Genomic DNA, 20,362 nt, shown 5'->3' with positions numbered 1-20,362 from the left:
CTAGAAGAGAGAAAAGTTAGGCCCTGCAGGGTGAATGGGGTTTATGTAGAGGCAGTGGTGCTGCAAAGGTATTTGCAGGGGATGTTGAGCAGACAGATCCAGAAGATGTAGGTTCAGAAAATGCTGAAGGAATGGTTGGCTAAGGGGCCTGTCCAAGGTCTTTTGATCTTTAGTTTTTTCTATTTCACTTAAATGCTTATTTTAAAAAGTTTTTTTAATTAAAACAATTTTTTTGACACTGGGTCTTAACTCTGTTGCCCAGGCTGGACTGCAGTGGTGGGATCGTGGCTCACTGTAGCCTCAACCTGCCAGTCTCATGCGATCCTCCCACCTCAGTCTCCCAAACAGCTGGGACTACAGGTACGTGCCACCATGCCTGACTAATGAAAAACAATTTTTTTTGTAGACATTGGGTCTTCCCACATTGCTCAGGCCAGTCTCAAACTCCTGGGCTCAAGAGATCCTCCCACCTCGGCCTCCTAAAGTGCTGAGATTACAGGTGTGAGCCACCACACTCAGCCTTAAGCATGTATTTATTTATTTTTATTTTTTGAGACAGGATCTCTCTGTCATCCAGGCTGGAGTGCAGTGGCATGATCATGGCTCACTGCAGCCTCAACCTCCCAGGCTCAAGCAGTCTTCCCACCTCAGCCTCCCTAGTAGGTGGGACTACAAGCGCAAGCCACCATGCCTGGCTAATTTTTATTTTCTGTAGAGATGACGTCTTACTCTGTTGCCCAGGCTGATCTCAAACTTCTGGGCTCAAATGATCCTTCTGCCTCAGTCTCCCAAAGTGCTGACGTGAGCCACTGCACCCAGCCTTAAACATGTTTTAAAGCTGCTTTTATCTGATTGAAAAATAGGGCTATTTTACTGACTTTGGAAAACAATTTCATTTTGCTCTTGTACCAGTCAGCATTTTTGCATCGAGAGGAAATTTTTTAAAGTATTTGGCGAATGAATCCTCACCACATGTTCATTCGGCAAATGTTTTCATAATTGCTATGTTCCAGTTGCATTTAAGAAAAGAAAAAGTCACACCCAGATTTGAAAAACAGCACCCAGTGCTGTTACTCAGTTGTAGTGACCTGACCTCTGAGAATATTCTTATTACACTCCTTTATTCACATTTCAGAAGCCACGGTTTCTGCACTCTGGCTGCTTAAAACATGAGGAGCGCTCCTGCTCTGAGAAGGTGCCAGGGTCAGTTCGTTAAAATATTTGTCATTATTTTCTCCCCATGGGAAAGCTAAGGCGAAATTGACTGTCTCTTCCTTTCCCTGGCTGTGTATCTGTGATATTACAACTCTCAGAGCAAACACCGACAAGAGAAGGGCGTACAGACAAAGAAGCAGTCAAAACAGTTACCAGGAAAAGTGCACTTTTTTCTTTTTGTTTCTGGAGAGGGAGTCTCACTCTTCACTAGGCTGGAGTGCCGTGGTGCAATCTCGGCTCACTGCAACCTCCACCACCCGCCCCCCCGTTCCGGGTTCAAGCGATTCTCTTGCCTCAGCCTCCCGAGTAGCAGGGATTACAGGCGCCTGCCACTGTGCCTGACTAATTTTTGTATTTTTAGTAGAGACGGGGTTTCACCAGCTTGGCCAGGCTGGTCTTGAACTTGTAACCTCGTGATCCACCGGCCTCTGCCTCCGAAAGTGCTGGGGTTACAGGTATGAGCCACCACACCTGACCCACTTTTTTCTTTTTCTTTTCTTTTTTTTTTTTTTGGGACTGAGTCTTGCTCTTTTGCCCAGGCTGGAGTGCAGTGGCGTGATCTCGGCTCACTGCAACCTGCGCCTCCCAGGTTCAAGCAATTCTCCTGCCTCAGCCTCCTGAGTAGCTGGGATTACAGGCACGCACCACCATGCCCGGCTGGTTTTTGTATTTTTAGTAGAGACGGGGTTTCACCATGTTGACCAGGCTGGTCTCAAACTCCTGACCTCCCAAAGTGCTGGGATTACAGGCATGAGCCACTGTGCCCGGTCCTACTTTTTTCTTTAGTTTCTTTAGATCTTGTATGTTCTTAGAAACCAGATGCTATTGGAAATAGGGAAGAAGTGTCAAAAGGATGGCTTGCAAAAGAATGGATTAATAAATGAAGGAAAGGCTGGGCATGGTGGCTCTACCTGTAATCCCAGCACTTTGGGAGGCTGAGGCAGGAGGATTGAGCCCAGGAGTTCCAGAGCAGCCCAGGCAACATAGTCAGACCTTGTCTGTGAGCTCTGATTGTGCCACTGCACTCCAGCTTGGGCAACAGAGGGAGACTGTGTTCCCCAAAACAACAAAAACAGGAAACTTTTAAAAGATTAAAATAGAGGCCGGGTGCAGTGGCTCATGCCTGTAATCCCAGCACTTTGGGAGGCTGAGACGGATGGATCACCTGAGGTCAGGGGTTTGAGACCAGCCTGACCAACATGGTGAAACTCCATCTCTACTAAAAATACAAAAAAATTAGCTAGGCGTGGTGGTGGGCGCCTGTAATCCCAGCTACTCGGGAGGCTGAGGCAGGAGAATCACTTGAACCCGGGAGACGGAGGTTGTAGTGAGCCAAGATCACACCACTGCACTCCAGCCCAGGCAACAGAGTGAGACTTGGTTTCAAAAAAAAAAAAAAAAAAGATTCAAATAGAGATGAAGGGCATTCTAGAAGCAGGATAGAGTGTCAAGGAACAGAGATATAAAAATGGGAGTCTGCTCCAAAAACATCACAGATAAGTGAGGATAAACTGAGAATCAAATTGAGAAAAAACAGGTAAGACCGATGAGGTCAATGTGTATGAGGCGGTGTAAAGATGAATAGAGAACCAGTGACTTACTCGTCATTCTTTCATCATGCTGCTTGCTGAAGTGTGTGCCGAGCACCTGCTTGGGAGCATTGAGGTGAGCTGCTGAGCAGAGCAGGGACAGGTGGGGCTCAGGGGAGCAAGCGCAACAGTGATACAGCAGAGCTCCTCTCCATGCTGCCGGGGAACCCGGTGCTGGGACTTCACGTCTAGCTTGTGCTTTCCATAATCTTTGTATGTGGCCACGGCTGGCCATAGGTGACAGTTTTGTATATGTAGGCATAACCTGTACTGTGGGACTTACTGTGTTGTAGTGAAGCAATCAATCAAGTCAGAGATTTAAAAATTCAGATCTTAGTTATGTTTTTATGTGCCTTCCCACTGTGTGTATTTAGACTAACTTCATGAAATGGCCAAGGACAAACTGTAACACATCATATTTCAGGTAGCTTGTGAGCTTTTTGAGCCTCACCAGCTCTGTGTCGTCCCCCTCCCCAGGGTGCGTCAGGGAAATCATGCAGCCATCAGGACACAGGCTCCGGGACGTCGAGCATCATCCTCTCCTGGCTGAAAATGACAACTATGACTCTTCATCGTCCTCCTCCTCCGAGGCTGACGTGGCTGACCGGGTCTGGTTCATCCGTGACGGCTGCGGCATGATCTGTGCTGTCATGACGTGGCTTCTGGTCGCCTATGCAGACTTCGTGGTGACTTTCGTCATGCTGCTGCCTTCCAAAGACTTCTGGTACTCTGTGGTCAATGGGGTCATCTTTAACTGCTTGGCCGTGCTTGCCCTGTCGTCCCACCTGAGAACCATGCTCACCGACCCTGTGAGTACTGGCTGCGTCTCTGGGTGGCTCTCTTGTGTCTGGTCTAGTGTCCTCAGGTGTGGCTGACCCTTTGGAGGAAGCAGTGCACAGGGACAGATTGACATGGGTGTGGAACAAGAAAGGTGGATTGAGCTCATTTCGGGAGCAGATTCCCTTTAGGCTGAGAATAAACATAGGCCAGACCTAGTGCAGTGAAATACCCCTAGTTCCTGATGCCTTGCAGGCCACCAGATTCAGCTTCCAGCTGGGCTTTGAGGCTGTTGCTGAGTTTTGAGACATCCTTCAATCAGGGAAGGGCATTTGGGCTGATCGTACAGATCTTGCAGCTCAGCCATCCGTCACCTCTAGTGAGTGAGTTCCAGGCTTCCCACAGAGCTTGGAGGAGATGCCCAGCAGCTGCAGGCGTGCAAAGTCACGTATTAGCAGTCAGTAGATTTTCGTTTGAAAAAAGTTTTTTCCACTGCTTTAAAACAGTGGTTTTAAACCATGGTATAGGGACTCCCAATTTGTCAATTTAAATCTACCGAGCTCTTGTCTATTTCTGAGCTTTCTCTAAAGAAGGTACCCAGACGTTAGTAAGATTAGGAAATTTTTTTTTTTTTTTTTTTTTGAGACGGAGTTTTGCTCTTTTTGCCCAGGCTGGAGTGCATTGTGGATCTTGGCTCACTGCAACCTCTGCCTCCCGGGTTCAAGCTATTCTCCTGTCTTAGCCCCCTGAGTAGCTGGGATTACAGGCATGCACCACCATGCCTGGCTAATTTTGTATATTTAGTAGAGACAGGGTTTCACCATGTTGGTCAGGCTGGTCTTGAACTCCTGACCTCAGGTGATCCACCTGCCCCGGCCTCCCAAAGTGCTGAGATTACAGGCATGAGCCATCGTGCCTGACCAGGACTCTTTTTTGAGAATAAACTGAAACGGATCAGCTCACAGAATGTGGTCTGCACGTGGCTTTATCTGTCTTTGCTTTATCTGAATTAATTATTCAGGGTTTGGATGCACATTGTTTACTGTCTCCTGTTTTACTAGTAGAGGTCGTGGGCAGCTGTCCTTGGAATGGGACAGTATTATCGGCCTAACCAGTGAGCAGCTGGGGAGTGGTACCTTGGGGACAAACTTGGAAGCAAAGTCTGCCAGTGGCTTTGTAGCCTGATCTGATGGTGGAGTCTTTGACCATAACTGAGTCTCTTCTCTGACGGGTTTGTGCCTTCAGAGAATTAAAGGCTGTCTCGTCATTTCCTTTTACTCAGCAAGTCTCCCTCTAGGAGCCAGACCCTGCTCCTGATCCCTGTGTGTCTCTGCCCTCTCATTCCTTGGCTGCAGCAGAAACCCCTTGTTTGTTGCCCAAAGTGCCCAGGCACTTCGACTAAGGCAAGGGCCAGCTACAGGGCCAAGTCCAGCTCAGCGATTTTTACTGGAATATTGCCTTGCGGGAAAAATCCAGTGACTGCCGACCATCTGCCTGCACAGTGAAAACTGGGCTGGACCCAACCCTCATGGGCAGTTGTAGTGAGGGAACGGAGTCTGTGCAAAGCCTCCTGCTTGTGAGTGTGGGGTAGGCACATGGGGGAGGGTCAGCCCGGCTGGGACTCCTCAGCAGTTTGCTCCTCTTTGCTGATAAGCGCACTTGCCCCTTCCTCCTCTGCGCTTGGACTCTACAGCTACTCAGCAGTCCAGCTCCTGCTCCCACCCCGCTCCTGCTCCTGGGGAAAAGGCCCCAGAAGCCTGGAGAGCTGGAGGCGGCCAGGAAGTCAGGATAGAAGGTGTGTGCAGGGCATGCTGCCACCCTGGTAGGCAGATTTCTTTTGCTTGTTGTATTACTGCAGAGAATGTGGAATGGAACATTCTGAGGGAGAAGTTGGAGATCTTGGATGTCAGGGGTGTTTTGATTGAGATTTAATTCACATAGCACTAAATCCATCCTTGTGTGTAGTTCTGTGGTGTTTAGTGCATCCACAGAGTGTCCAACCATCACCCAGTCAGTTTTAGGACATTTTTATCACCTCAGAAAGGAACCCCACACCCCTTAGCCATCACTTCCCAGTTCCCTGACCCCCCCCAACCCGACGCCCTCTGCCCCTGGCAACCGCTCATCTGCTGTCTCTGTGGAATTTGCATGTTCAGGGACTTTTTTTTTTTTTGAGACGGAGTCTTGCTCTGTCACCCAGGCTGGAGTGCAGTGGCGCGATCTCGGCTCACTGCAACCTCTGCCCCCAGGGTTCATACCATTCTCTGCCTCAGCCTTCCGAGTAGCTGGGACTATAGGTGCCCACCACTAAAGATTTTGTATTTTTAGTAGAGATGGGGTTTCACCGTGTTAGCCAGGATGGTCTCGATCTGACCTTGTGATCTGCCCGCCTTGGACTCCCAAAGTGCTGGGATTACAGGCGTGAGCCACTGCGCCTGGCCGCCTGTTGAGGGACTTTCATAGTCATCTCGTCTGTGGCGTTTTGTGCCTGGCTCTCACCAGGCATCGTGTCTTCGGGGTCCATCGTGCTGTGGCATGATCAGTGCTTCATTTGGTTTAAGGCTGAATAACATTCCATGCCCTGGCCGGACGCGTCTCGCTTATAGCCATGGTTAGTTGATGGGCATCTGGGCGAGTTCTGCTTTTCGGCTATTACAAATCATGCTGCTCTGAATGGCTCTGTGTAAGTTTTTGTGTGGATGGGTGTTTCATTTCTCTTGGGTATATACCTAGGAGTGGAGTTGCTGGGACATACGGTGACTCTAATACTTTTGTGGAACTGCCAAGTATTCTCTAAAGTGTCCCCACTGGGGGAAAAAAAAGAAAAAGGGAAAAAAAACTTGTAGGGAAGGGAATGATGAAAAAAAAACCCAAAACATGGAAGCATCCACACCATTTTACATTCCCTCCTGCAGTGTGTCCACATCTTCAATACATTATTGCCCTTCTTTTGTGATGCTGTATCTCACTGTCTTTGCTGTGTATCTCCCTAATGACCAACGATGTTGAGCATCATTTCATGTGCTTGTTGGCCATTTGTGTGTCTTCTTTGAAGGCATGTCTTCTTGAGTCCTCTGGTGACAAGTGACAGAAACTGCCAGGAGTCACTGTAAATGAAACTGAGGAAGGGGGAGTATGCAGAGCCCCAGGGCGAGGATGATTCTGGCTGCTGGTAGGCTGTGGAGTGGAAGGTGGACAGAGGGGAGCGGCTGGCAGCTGTCCTCAGGCTTTGTCTGTCTCTGAGTCCTGGCTTTCCTGCTGCCCAGGGAAGAAGGGCAGTCCCCAGAGTAGGTGGAGTGGCAGTCACTGATGTCCAGATCTACTGTTCTGAAGGGGAGAGTTGGCATGGCCCAGCAGGGTCAGGTGTCACCTCTGTCCTCCCAGTGGGGAGTTGATTTCTTCTCTCCACAGATCATGTCTTTACCCTACCAGGGTCCAGTCCAGGCTGAACTAGAACCATCACATCACCTCTGAACCGAACAGTTGAGGGGTTGGGGCAGATACCCCAGTGGGACTTCATGTCATTTTTCTAAACCAATAGGACTGGGCAGTCCTCGCTGGGATTGGCCTGGACAGTACAAATTGGGATTTGTATTGTCACTTGAGGAACGTCATTGGTGTTTTGAGTGAGGAGTGGAGGGGAAGATGGGGTCAGAGGCCTACTGATAGAGCAATGAACCCTGCTGTGGAAGGATGCGACTTTGATCCCAAGCTTCACTTTGGGATCGTGAGAGGGCTGGGAGGGAGGAAGGCCACCCACGGCCCTGGGCCCTGCATCCCTTTACTTGTTAGAGCCTGTGTCTTCAATGCCAGCCCCGTGGATGCCCATGAGCCTTCTCGGCAGCCGTGCGAGTGCCTTCCGGAGGTACCCTTCATGGGGCCGCGGCTGCTGTCCAGGAGCTCTGCCAAAAGCGTGCTTTCCTCCCACCCTCACAGCAGTGCTGGGACGTAGGTGGAACATCCGTGTGAGAACACGAGGCCTCGCTGTGCCAGTAAGAGGCAAGGCTGCGATTTGAACCAGATTGTCTATCTTCAGAGCCCCGGCCTTGAAAATTTCACTTCTTATGGGAAATTCGAAATGTGCACGGTAGGAAGAAGAGAGCACTCCACCTTGAGCTTGTCACCACCTCGTGTGGTGGCCTCGCCCACGCCGTTCCCCTCCCCCAGATAACCCGCCTAAATCTCACTCATTCTTTTGTTTCATTTGTAAACGTGTGTATCTTTTAAAAGAGCTCCTTCTAAAAACATAACCTCAATACCGGTAGCTCATGTAAAGCAATATATTTAATACCATCTATCCTGTTAGAGTTCAAATTTCCTCAGTTGTCTCAATTCTTTTTTTTTTTTTTGAGACAGAGTCTCACTCTGTCGCCCAGGCTGGAGTGCAGTGGCAGGATCTCGGCTCAGTGCAACGGTCGCCTCTCGGGTTCAAGCGATTCTGTCGCCTCAGCCTCCCGAGTAGCTGGGATTATTACAGGCTCGCGCCACCACGCCCAGCTAATTTTTGTATTTTTAGTAGAGACGGGGTTTCACCATGTTGGTCAGGCTGGTCTTGAACTCTGGACCTCAAGTGATCCACCTGCCTCGGCCTCCCAAAGTTCTAGGATTACAAGTGTGAGCCACCGTGCCTGGCCTGTCTCAATTCTTTTATAATTTTTTTTCCCTTGAATCAGGATCCAAATAAGGATCTACACAATGTGATTGGTTTATGTGTCTCTAACATCTCTTTTAATTAATCTCTGTGGTCCCTGCAATCTCTTTTTTTCCCTTGGGGTTTAAGTTGAAGAAACACAGTTCTTTGTTTGCAGTTTACATCCCTGTACTGGGTTTTGATGTGCTCCTCATCCCCAGCATTTTCCATAAATTAGGAGGCAGATCCACAGGCCCGGCCCCATTCTTACCTGCCCCTTAGTTAGGCCCTGGGGATCCAGAATGCATGACAGGGAGCTGGGGTGGAGAGCAGTGGGGAGAGGACCGGAAGCATGCTCTGCAAAGCCTAACTGCCCTGGAAGGGTGAGGTGGCACAGAGCGCCTTGCCTGGGCCTGGCTGGCTGCTTTGTCTCATCAGGGCAGACTGGAAGTGGGATGTGGGCAGGGGCACCAGGAGAGGGAACAGCCAATCAGGGAGCACCTCTGAAGGGAGGCAGCTGGGCGTTTGGGGTGGGAGGGAGGAGCCTGAAGGCATCCCATGGCCTGGAGCCTATGGTTAGTCCCACAGGAAGATGGGTGGGAAACATTCAAGAAGTGTTTTGAAAAAACCTCCCGAAAATGGTTAAAATGGGAACTGAGGAATGTGCTCAGTTACTTGGAAGGTTTGTTCTGGTGGGAAGAAGAATGCCCCATGGGTGCAGAGGAAACAGTGTTCCAACCCCTGCCGCTGTCATCGTGGGCACATCCTGGCGAGGCCCTTTGAAATGGTGCAGCCATGCACACCGCCTCTGCATATGGTCTCTGTTTCTGCCAAACCACATCTCGAAAGGCTCAGGATGAAAATGTAGGTGATAGACTCGGGGCCTCAGGTGGAAGGAACCCCTCCTTGAAACCCCCAGGAGACCATGTCCGTAAAGTTTCATTATCTGCCCAGGGTTCTGAGCAGCAAAAAGGAATCCCTGGACCCAGCAAGTGCCTGAAATCCCACAGTCACAGGTCCCTGAGGATCACCCAATACGTACTTGGCTTCCCCTTCAAAATGCCTTTCCTTGGTCATAAGTGACCAAAAACTGGGGTAGCGTTGGGGTGGCCACTTTCCAGAAGTGTATCGTGCCACATCGTATCATATTTGCTGCTGCTGTGGAAAAGTGCATGCATGGCTCATAAAATTACGGTGTTTGGAGTTTTAAAATCTGGCCCATTTCCTCTGAGGAGATGTGTAACACTCGACTGTCACCTGGGGCATATATGCAACATTGTGGGATTTTATAAATCAAAGCAGTGTTAAGATCCCCAGATTGTTGGAGGAAAGTTGATTAAAGACTCCAGGCCAGGCACAGTGGCTCATACCTGTAATCCTAGCACTTTGAGAGGCTGAGGCGGTTGGATCACCTGAGGTCAGGAGTTCGAGACCAGCCTGGCCAACATGGTGAAACCCCATCTCTACTAAAAATACGAAAAATTAGCCGGGTATGGTGGCGCATGCCTGTAATCCCAGCTACTTGGTAGGCTGAGGCAGGAGAATCGCTTGAACCTCGGAGGCAGAGGTTGCAGTGAGCCAAGATCACACCACTGCACTCCAGCCTGGGCAACAGAGCAAAACTCTGTTTCAAAAAAAAGAAAAGAAAAAAAAAAAGACTCCAAATTGTGGAATTTAAGTTAAGTAAAAATTCTTTTTTTTGGGACAGAGTCTTGCTCTGTGGCCCAGGCTGGAGTGCAGTGGCACACTCTCGGCTCACTGCATTTTCCACCTCCCGGGTACTCTGCCTCACCCTCCCGAGTAGCTGGGATATTACAGGCGCAGGCCACCACGCCCAGCTAATTTTTGTATTTTTAGTAGAGACAGGGTTTCGCCATCTTTGCCAGGCTGGTCTTGAACTCCTAACCTCGTGATCCACCCACCTCAGCCTCCCAAAGTGCTGGGATTAAAGCCGTGAGCCACCCTGCCCAGCCAGTAAAATGTTTTACTTATTTTGATTTAAGTTTTCAAAGATGAGTTTAAACCCTTTTCTAACTTCTTTAAGGAGGCAGCGTGTTAGGAAACACTTTGATCTTGACCCAAACAGCTTCCCCATATTAGGGCCATGGGACTGACGGGGCCTTGTTTGCAGAAAGTAAACCTCGGGGAAGGTTTGGGCAGTGAATGCTCACATTTGCCCTGGAGCCCCTCCTGGGGCCCCCTGCCTGTGCTGCCCAAGGCTCCAGCTCTGGCCCATTGGTAGCCCTGAATCCAGCGGGCAGCAGTCTCTGGCTCTGTAGGGCACTCACCTGCTGAACTTTCTAAAATTTGGATGACAACCCTCACCTTGCAGAGGTTCAGATCTGTGGCTCCAGAGCCCAGCCAGGCACCTGTATTTTAAGGAGCTCCAGCAGGGCCATCTGCTGTTGGCAGAACCCTTCACCACCTCTGCCATCTCCCAGGCTGTTAGCTCCCACCTTCCATTTGCCCCACCCACATCCCCTGTCTTTGCACAATCACTGCAGCCCTGACTGCTGTTCCCAGTGTCTGTGGGTCTCATTCTCCAGAGCTGTGATTTCTATGTGAAGTGCAGGCTCCAGGCTAAGAAGTAGACACAAGGCCTTGTTCCTCTTCTTGAGGCACTGTGGAACCCCCAGGCAGGTCTGCCTATCTTATTCCACCCTGCCGCACCTCCCAGAATTGTCCCCCACAAACATGGTTTTGGCGACATATCTCCACTGCCCAAAAACAAAGCCTCTGCTGTTGCAGCCAGCTCTGGCCTCACCTTCCCTACATCGGGTCCTCAGTTGACGTGGTGCCAGTAGGGTGACTCTTGGCCTTCAGCTCTGCCCCTTACCGTCAGCTCACGGCCTCCCCAACTCCTCTTTCCGCTGCTTTGCCATTGCTCATCTTCTCCAGCTCCTCTAGCATTTGGGGCACAGATGGATGCATGTTGAAGTTTCTGATGCCGCTGGGCGGCCTCGTTGCCAGACATGAATTGGGTCAGGTGGTCTCGGCCGCCACCTCCAGGTTTGTGTGTGAATGCCTTTGAGGAAGTTGGCCAAGAGAGAAAAGTATCACGTCACTTTAGCAACATGAAATTAAAGTCCTTTTTGAGATTGTTTTGTTCCTTGTTCCCCGACTGCCCGATAAGAAAACTCTGGACAGTGCTTATCAGTCACCTCCCTGTCAGCAGGCGCTACAGGGAAGTGGTGTGCAAAGAGGTTCCCTGCCCTCCTGGGGACAGTCAGTGCCCTTGTCTGGGAACAAGCCTTGCCTCTGAAAATGCAGGTGGTTAAGCCATTTATCAAAAGGATAATAAGGTAGTTTTTTTTTTTTATTGTTTGATGACATAGAAAATATAAGATGATTTTTTTTTGAGACGGAGTCTTGCCCTGTCGTCCAGGTTGGAGTGCAAGAGCGTGATCTTGGCTCACTGCAACCTCTACCTCCTGAGTTCAAGCGATTCTCCTGCCCCAGCCTCCTGAGTAGCTGGGATTACAGGCGCCCGCCACTGTGCCCGGCTAATTTTTTGTATCTTTAGTAGAGACGGGGTTTCACCATGTTGACCAGGCTGGGTTGGCCAGGCTGGTCTCGAACTCCTGACCTCGTGATCCGCCCGCCTCAGCCTCCCAAAGTGCTGGGATTACAGGTGTGAGCCACCGCGCCCGGCCTGATGTTTTTAACTTTCATTCTCCCCAACTAAAAATACATTCTTCTTATATGGTAGGGGGCAGTACCCAAAGGAAACGCTACGAAAGAATACATGGAGAGCTTGCAGCTGAAACCCGGGGAAGTGATCTACAAGTGCCCCAAGTGCTGCTGTATTAAACCCGAGCGCGCCCACCACTGCAGGTACGTGCGCTGCTGTATTAAACCCGAGCGCGCCCGCCACTGCAGGTACGTGCGCTGCTGTATTAAACCCCGAGCGCGCCCGCCACTGCAGGTACGTGCGCTGCTGTATTAAACCCGAGCGCGCCCGCCACTGCAGGTACGTGCGCTGCTGTATTAAACCCGAGCGCGCCCGCCACTGCAGGTACGTGCGCTGCTGTATTAAACCCGAGCGCGCCTGCCACCGCAGGTACATGGCCCCGGAGCATCTGGGCAGCGTTGCACGGGCGGGTCCGTAGGTGTCAGGTTCTTTCTGGGGTAGGGAGCTGAGTAAAGGGCCAGTGCCCTAGAGTCTTTTTGGGAGCTGGGAAACAGTATCGACTCAGGGATCCCCTCATTCCCGAGGGACTCGCTGTGGCTCAACAACCGGAGGAGGTGATGAGGTTCCCGCCTCTGTTTTGGCACACATGCCACGGGCCAGCACGTGTGTGCTCACAGCTCCTGGGCACATCTTGTGTGGGGGCCAGAAGAAAGGCTCAGAACCTTCCCCTCACTCCTGCTCTGGGTTCTTCCAGCCAGCCAGAGAGGCTGTTGTGCGTTCACTTTTGTTCTTACCTGGGGCGGTGGTGCAGCGTAGAAGCAAGGTTCTTTGGGATGTGCTCTCATTTTTTTGTTGTTTTGGTTTTTTTGTATTTATTTGGGTGTGCTCTCAAACACCAGTTACTGTATTTTTTAAAAGCCACAGTCCAGTCATCTGCCTGGCTCAAGTAGCTTTCCTGGCCCTCACGCCTCACCCCTGCTGGTCTTGGTTGCATTTCATCCTCTTCCCCCAGATTTGCCAGCTCCTGACTCCTTTGTCTGCTCCTGGAGGGGCTGGCTGTTGATTTCACATGTTGAAGTGTGAATGTCTGGGTATATTTCTCCATTCTTTGAAATAGTTGTCACACGTCCCTGTACTGTGTGACAGGCTGCACCTGGACAGTGCCCTTCTTTTGGGGGGTGGTGGCCTGCTTGAATAGGCTGGAAGCCATTGATGGCCTCCAACGGGAGGAAACCCAGATACAGGGTGCCGACTGCTTTATGGCCGGAGTGAAAGCTTTAAAAGATTCATATCCACATGGTTTGGCCAGACAGTGAAGAAAGATGAAATGGTATCGGAGAGTAAATGGGTGGCTGTCTTGGGCTGGGGTTGGAAATGGGCAGTGACTGCATATGGGCTGAGGTCTTCTCTTGGGATGGTGGGAATGTTCAAGAATTAGATGGTGATGGTCTCACAACTCTGCAGATAGAATAAAAATCATTGAATTGTACACTGCAAATGGGTGAAGTTTTATGGTATATAAATTTTTTGGGGGGGGGATAGAGTCTTGCTCTTTCACCCAGGCTGGAATACAGTGGCATAATCTCGGCTCACTGCAACCTCTGCCTCTCAGGCTCAAGCGATTCTTGTGTCTCAGCCTCCCTAGTAGCTGGGATTACAGGCGCCCGCCACCATGCCTGGCTGATTTTTGTATTTTTAGTAGAGACGGGGTTTTGCCACATTGGCCAGGCTGGTCTCGAACTCCTGACTTCAGGTGATCCACCTGCCTTGGCCTCCCAAAGTGCTGGGATTACAGGCATGAGCCACCTCGTATGGTATATAAATTATACTTCAATAAATCTGTTTAAGATAAAATGGGAATGTTTTGGAAGTCAGGTGCTATGGAGATCGGGCAGGGAGCCAAGGTCAATGAATAGAAGGTGACGCTATGGGCGGGTACGGTGGCTCACGCCTGTAATCCCAGCACTTTGGGAGGCCGAGGTGGGCGGATCACGAGGTCAGGAGATCGAGACCATCCTGGCTAACACGATGAAACCCCGTCTGTACTAAAAATAGAAAAAAAAAAAAAAAAATTAGCCGGGCATGGTGGCTGCTGCCTGTAGTCCCAGCTGCTTGGGAGGCTGAGGAAGGAGAATGGCGTGAACCCGGGAGGCAGAGCTTGCAGAGAGCTGAGATCACGCCACTGCACTCCAGCCTGGGCAACAGAGCAAGACTCCATTTCAAAAAAAAAAAATGACACTATGATAGCAAGTCTGCCTGGAGTGAACCTGCTGCCATCAATGTCTGCTTGAGGTAATTAAATGGTACAAGCTTGGACTAAAAAGTAATCGATAATCAAATTAGTTATTTAAAATTGGACATACAGAGTGTTTTGGGCAAAAGTAAAATACAGCTGTTAAAAACAAGACAACTTCATGCCTGGGTGTGTAGTTGATGATTCAAGATGAATATGCAATCCATACTGCATATTCATCAGTGAATATGGATTGAGTGGTAGGAATTATTTGAAGATACAAAGAATGTTTCTTTCCCTGAAGGTAAAAATTCAATTTTTGTTTTTTATTGAAATAGACTTGTAACTTGTAAGCTTGCAAAATTAGGAACATTACTGATAGGTGTACATGATCCAGCTCTACTGGGGGAGTGTCTGAGAACTTGTGAAGTATGGCTCAGTGTGACCTTTCGCCCCAACCTGTTGGTCCATTGAGTATTTCCCTTAGGAAACGGAAGACATTTAATTAAAATGATAAACCTTAAAGGAATATAGTGAGAATGTATGATTTTTTTTGACATGCTGTATTAGAATATGCATTCTAATTTTCCTCCACCTTTGATTTTATTTGGTTGTGTTACTCTGGTTTCTTCAGAGCATGGAATACTGAAAAATCAAACTCTCCTTTTCAGTATTTGCAAAAGATGTATTCGGAAAATGGATCATCACTGCCCGTGGGTGAACAATTGTGTGGGAGAAAAGAATCAAAGATTTTTTGTGCTCTTCACTGTAAGTAAAAATATTTTTGTAGTGACTTACATTGAATTTGAAATTCTTTAACTGCTTCTTGCCTGGAGCAGGGAAATCTACTAACGTCAGGCCAGTTTCTCTCCAGCCTTTTCTCCAGGATTCAAATTATAATACTGTGCTGTCATTGGCAGGAAGTAGTCCCAATAAATAATATGTTGCTTCTATTATTTTAGGTGCTCACTGTAATTTAATTCTCTCCCAGATGTCCTCAATCACTATTGTTTATTAATAATAACAGGAATCTCCCTAAAGTATGTTAGAGCTTATTTCCTTTTTCTTTTCTTTTTTTTTTTTTTTGAGATGGAGTTTTGCTCTTGTTGCCCAGGCTGGAGTGCAATGGTGCGATCTCGGCTCACTGCAACCTCCGCCTCCCAAGTTCAAGTGATTCTCCTGCTTCAGCCTCCCAAGTAGCTGAGATTACAGGCATGTACCACCACGCCTGGCTAATTTTGTATTTTTCCTAGAGATGGGGTTTCTCCATGTTGGTTGGGCTGGTCTTGAACTCCCGACCTCAGGCGATCCGCCTGCCTCGGCCTCCCAAAGTGCTAGGATTACAGTCGTGAGCCACCGTGCCCGGCCGTTTATTTTTTTATAGACGGGGTTTTGCCGTGTTGCCCAGGCTGGTCTTAAACTCCTGAGCTCAAGCGATCTGCCCGTCTTGGCCTCCCAAAGTGCTGGGATTACAGGCGTGAGCCACCATGCCCAGCTGTATTTTTCTATAAAATTATTCTACTTGGTCTAATATGATCTTGGGTAGGAAAATGTCAACTGCTGCAGTTTAATCCTTCCCTCATTTTTTCTCTGACAAATAAGATGGAGGCATAAACATGATGTGTCATCAGCCTTTGCTCTTAGAAAGACTTGTTTAAGTTACTAACTGGCTGGGTGGATCACTAGAGGTCAGGAGTTACAGACCAGCCTGGCCAACATGGTGAAACCCCATCTCTACTAAAAATGCAAAACAGTTAGCCAGGCATGGTGCCTGTAGTCTCAGCTACTTGAGAGGCTGAGGCAGGAGAATCGCTTGAGCCTGGCAGGCGGAGGTTGCAGTGAGCTGAGACTACGCCACTGCATTCCAGCCTGGGCAACAGAGAGAGACTCTGTTTCTAAAAAAAAATAAAAAATAAAAGTGACTAACCCATCTCCCCCTCATTCTAGATGTATATAGCTCTGTCTTCAGTCCATGCTCTGATCCTTTGTGGATTTCAGTTCATCTCCTGTGTCCGAGGGCAGTGGACCGGTAAGTTCCCTGGCTGTGTGTCATTCCTGGCCGTGCATGCTGTTCTTGGGTGAAAGGGGAAGCTTTAAAGGAAGAACCAGTTTTCCAATTTTGAAGGAAATCATTGCAGTTATTTTAGCAATTGAATTTTAAAGAATTTAGTTAAGTTTTAACACCACCATTTTGCTAGTATATTGTTTCCCCGAAAGCTTCTGTCTGTCTCCTGGTCAGCTAGCTCGCCATTGTTCAAAGCAGGCTTCGCGTTGCTTACGTGAGTGATCGACCCTAAGCAAGTGTAGTGAAACAGGTGCTCGTTATCCTACCTTAGATATGCAGTGAGGTCTGGACAGGCTCATCCCACCCCAGGGGGACATGGGGAACAGACTCCTGTGAGCACTGCTCACTAGTATGGGTGCACACAACTCTTCTGGTCTGGCTTCATTTGCCATTTAATTCACAAATACAGTGTCAATAGAAACCTCAGAAAATATAGACTCTTCTGAAACCACTGGCCAGGAAGTCATGGTATGAATTTTTGCTTGGAAGGGTGGCCCTCCTCTGCTCCTTGGAGAACAATGAGTGCGCCCATTTAGAAAGTGAACAACTTCCCCCTGGAAGCTGGCCAGGGGCTGGCCCTAGAGGATTCTTCTGTGAGCCAAACATTCTGCCACTCGGGGTATTCAGGACCAGTTATAACCAACTTCCTCTTGTCCGCAGAATGCAGTGATTTTTCACCTCCGATAACTGTAATCCTGTTGATCTTCCTGTGCCTTGAGGGTCTTCTGTTTTTCACTTTCACTGCAGTTATGTTTGGCACCCAGATCCACTCCATATGCAACGACGAGACGGTAAGCTTTGTTCTTGGCTGTGTGGACTTCATATGTGGTCCAAGCTTGAGTAAATGGAAAGTCCTAATGTCAACAGTAGGTGCCTGTGGACTGACTCGGGAGCATAATGGGACGGTCTTGATGAGCTTCAACCGGCTCCCTGTGTTTGCTGTTTCTTTCATTCTGGGCGGTGCGTATTTCTAGTCTCAGTTTGATTTGCGAGTCAGCAGAGCCAGGCAGATTCCCAGCTCCCAGTGCAGTCAGTAAATTTCAGGGAATTGACTGCCTTTAGGGCCTGGCTCTGCAGGCCTGGAGTGGCGCTCAGTAAATGTTTGTACACAGTAACTAACAAGTGAAAAATGTTGGTGCCTGGCTGGGAGGGCCATTGTGGTAGTCTGGGCTGGCCATGTGGCTGCAGGCGGGCTGGGCTCACAGAGGCCATGGGGTCTGGATCGGGGCAGAGCTGGAAAGGAGAGTTCACTCACCTACCCTCCATCGAGCCCACACTGTGCTTGAGCACGGTGAGATTCTGAGGCTCGGTGGGGTCTGCCGAGCTTCCTGGAGCTGCTGCCACTTGCTTTTCTTTCTGCTTCTAGGAGATCGAGCGATTGAAAAGTGAGAAACCCACATGGGAGCGGAGGCTGCGATGGGAAGGGATGAAGTCCGTCTTTGGGGGGCCCCCCTCACTCCTCTGGATGAATCCCTTTGTGGGCTTCCGATTTAGGCGACTGCCCACGAGACCCAGAAAAGGCGGCCCGGAGTTCTCAGTGTGAGGCCTGGCTCATCAGACTGAAACTTGCTCACAGACTTCCAGTTATTTATTTGGGGTCTGAAGGGTATCAACAGCTCATCTGTGACCAACAGGGCAACTGGAACCTACACAAACCAATTGCTTGCAGCAAGCAGAGTTTTATATATTTATAGTCACAGATGGGAGAGGAAGAGGCTCTCAGTCCCCACCTGTATAACGACGGAAAGGTGTGTGGCCACGCGAAGAAGCCAAACGCCATGGCCTCCTGCAGAGCTGGGGCTTCTGTGGAGAATACTTCGGGTTATTACATGGGTTATTCAAATCCTGGGTCCTGAGCTGCTGTTTCCAATCATGAAGAAAAACAGGGAATCCAGTGAACAGGGATTCTCCGAGCAGTCATTTCAGGGGGCTCCTGCTGACCCCGCCACTCAGCAGTGCACTCCCCGGATCACAGCAGGGCGTTTACATAGAAAGACATTTTGGTCTCGATTAGCTCCGATGCTTTGCACTGAAGTTGCAAAAGATCTGTGCACTGAACAGTGAAGGTGGCTTCCGGCACACTCCCCGCTGCCCTGGAAGAGACATCCTTTGACCCTCTCAGCAAGTCTGTGTGTGCGCGTGTCTGTGTGTGTGTGTGCGCGTGTGTGCATGTGTGTCAAAATTGCCAGTGTTGTTTAGGCAGTGTAACATTTACCGGCTGTGTACAGCAAACAAGCTATTTTTTAGAAACCGATGTTTCAGGGAAGAGGGGAGAGAGCCACGGGGTCCTGCCCGTGGTTACTATGAATGTATTGCTGTTGGAGGACATCTCGATCCAAAGAACAGCCGTTCCTGTGCGGCCCTTCGTTGCCCTCCTGCTTTCATTTTTTAAAGAAATCTTGAGTGCTTGAGGGTCTTGGAACTGATTTTTTTTTGTTCCAGCCAAATTAGCAGTGTATAAATGGCACCTAGGTAAAAGCAGAGCTGTGGCTCGGTGACTTGATACTTGGGGCAGCCCGATGCTGTGTGTGCAGCAGGGGAGGCATCCTGACTGGAGAGGCAGGGCCCAGCCCTTGGGCACCTCTGGGAAGGGGAGGGGACCATGAGGCAGCCAGCCCCTGGCATGGGCGACTGTGTCACCACAGGCAGCGCTCCAGCCGGGAATGGCCAGGATGGCGCCCTCTTGTTGGATTTTTTGGTTAGCTTTTACGTTTTCTTCTCCACCCACGGCACAGGTGATAAAATAGGATCCTTGGTGCGGAGCTTAAAATTATGCCAGAAAGCCAACAGCTCCCCTCATGGGGACTTGCCTTAAACTTGCCTGGTTTGTACATTTTTTGCCGGACGCATCAAGAAGCTATCTGTGACAAAGTCTGAGGGTCTTCCTTTAAGCTTGCCCTCCACACTAAGAGAAGTTGGCGTCTCCCTCCTGGGAACTGTTTTGCCTTTCTGTTCATCTGTGAACTGTTTTTTGTTTTTAATTACTCTGTACCCCATCCGAATCAGGGCTTCTACCACTGCTGATGCAAAACCACAAAGGGACCTACCTGAGCCACCGTCCTAGCCAAGCGAGCAAACCTGCAGGGGGTTTGGAAGTGGACTTGGTCACCGCAGAAGCGTGTGCGCCATTAGGGGAAGAACTGCGCCACAGCCACAGGGACAAAGTGTGGGTGATCCTGGAGACGCGAGTTTCCGAGACTGTTTTGCATATTCATTTGCACATTGTTGTCTGGGTTGGACATGCGTGTGGGCTTCAGTGTGAGGCTTTTAATATGTATATCCTGTTATCAATAAAACAATTATCCAAGTGGTTGAATCCTGTGAGACTTGGCAAGTGTGTGCAAATCAAGTATACTTGACTTTTCAACCTCTTCTTTCAATGTAACTTTTATATGAAATAAAGTAATCAATTAACAGTTCTCAAATGGCTTCCAAAGCGCCCGTTCTTCATGGATGGCGGTGTTTTCAGGGGGTGCCTTTCCGTGCTTCGTGGACCCAGCCCCAGGCTGTTAAGGTCACTCCTGAACAGTTTCCAGAAACTCTAAATGCTTTTGTGCCCATGACGAGTGACCTGGGCACTCAAGCGCAACTCACAAACGTGGCCCAGTGAGTACTGTTGCCTGTTGAATGTTTAATTGGACTCCCATCGTTTTACTTAGTCCTTTTTGTAGTGCACGTTAAAATAAAAACAAGGTTTCAAAATCTCCACAGTCAAGAATCTCAAGTACCTACAATTTGATTTTAATTCATTCAACAAATTTGTCTAACATTTGCACTGTGAGGGAACCAAAATGCCCACTTACCTTCCAGAGACCAGATGGTCAGTGTGTGCCGCAGCTCTGCCTCGCACGTGCTGTGCCTTGGGGCTCCTAGTGGCGTTCCAGACACGCAGAAATGAGAAGGAGACTTGAACACGGAGGCGCACGCCTGAGCCAGGCCGCTGTGTGGACAGCAGCCCTCCAGCTTGTGTTTGTGGCTCTGCCAAATTTTGCTGCAATATTATTTGTATTCCTTATATTAGATTGTTATGTAGGCTCATTATATAGAAGTATGACGCTTGCATTAAAACAAAACAAAAATATCCCCCAAATAGGAAGGTGGCTAAATCCTATCTTCTATTGTACATGAACTTGGCTTGGGTATGGAAGCAGGGGAAAATGGCTTGAAGGGTAGCCTGGGAGCCACACACAAAAAGCAGGGTGCCCATAAGAAAAGCGCAAGC

General features: G+C 49.2%; 1 protein-coding gene across 4 annotated transcripts in view; it reads left to right on the top strand.

Moving 5' to 3' along the window:
• The window catches only part of ZDHHC7 (zinc finger DHHC-type palmitoyltransferase 7), a 37,599-nt gene extending 18,034 nt beyond the window's left edge, over nt 1-19,565 (top strand). For 3 of the 4 annotated variants that reach the window (XM_054452683.2, XM_063654157.1, XM_063654158.1), the window contains 6 exons: nt 3,282-3,613; nt 11,921-12,045; nt 14,747-14,843; nt 16,023-16,104; nt 16,801-16,931; nt 17,507-19,565. In XM_054452683.2, coding sequence (XP_054308658.1) covers nt 3,299-3,613; nt 11,921-12,045; nt 14,747-14,843; nt 16,023-16,104; nt 16,801-16,931; nt 17,507-17,683 — 927 coding nt within the window. In that variant the 5' untranslated portion in view covers nt 3,282-3,298 and the 3' untranslated portion in view covers nt 17,684-19,565. Of the gene's footprint in view, nt 1-3,281; nt 3,614-5,045; nt 5,158-11,920; nt 12,046-14,746; nt 14,844-16,022; nt 16,105-16,800; nt 16,932-17,506 lie in introns of all 4 variants that reach the window. The other variant, XM_054452686.2, reaches the window with a different exon arrangement.
• Nucleotides 19,566-20,362: the final 797 nt, after the last annotated feature.

The sequence above is a fragment of the Pongo pygmaeus genome, chromosome 18, assembly GCF_028885625.2.
Source record: "Pongo pygmaeus isolate AG05252 chromosome 18, NHGRI_mPonPyg2-v2.0_pri, whole genome shotgun sequence".
NCBI lineage: Eukaryota > Metazoa > Chordata > Mammalia > Primates > Hominidae > Pongo > Pongo pygmaeus.
The sequence above is the reverse complement of the archived record's forward strand: the minus strand, read 5'-3'. Positions and strand labels throughout refer to the sequence as shown.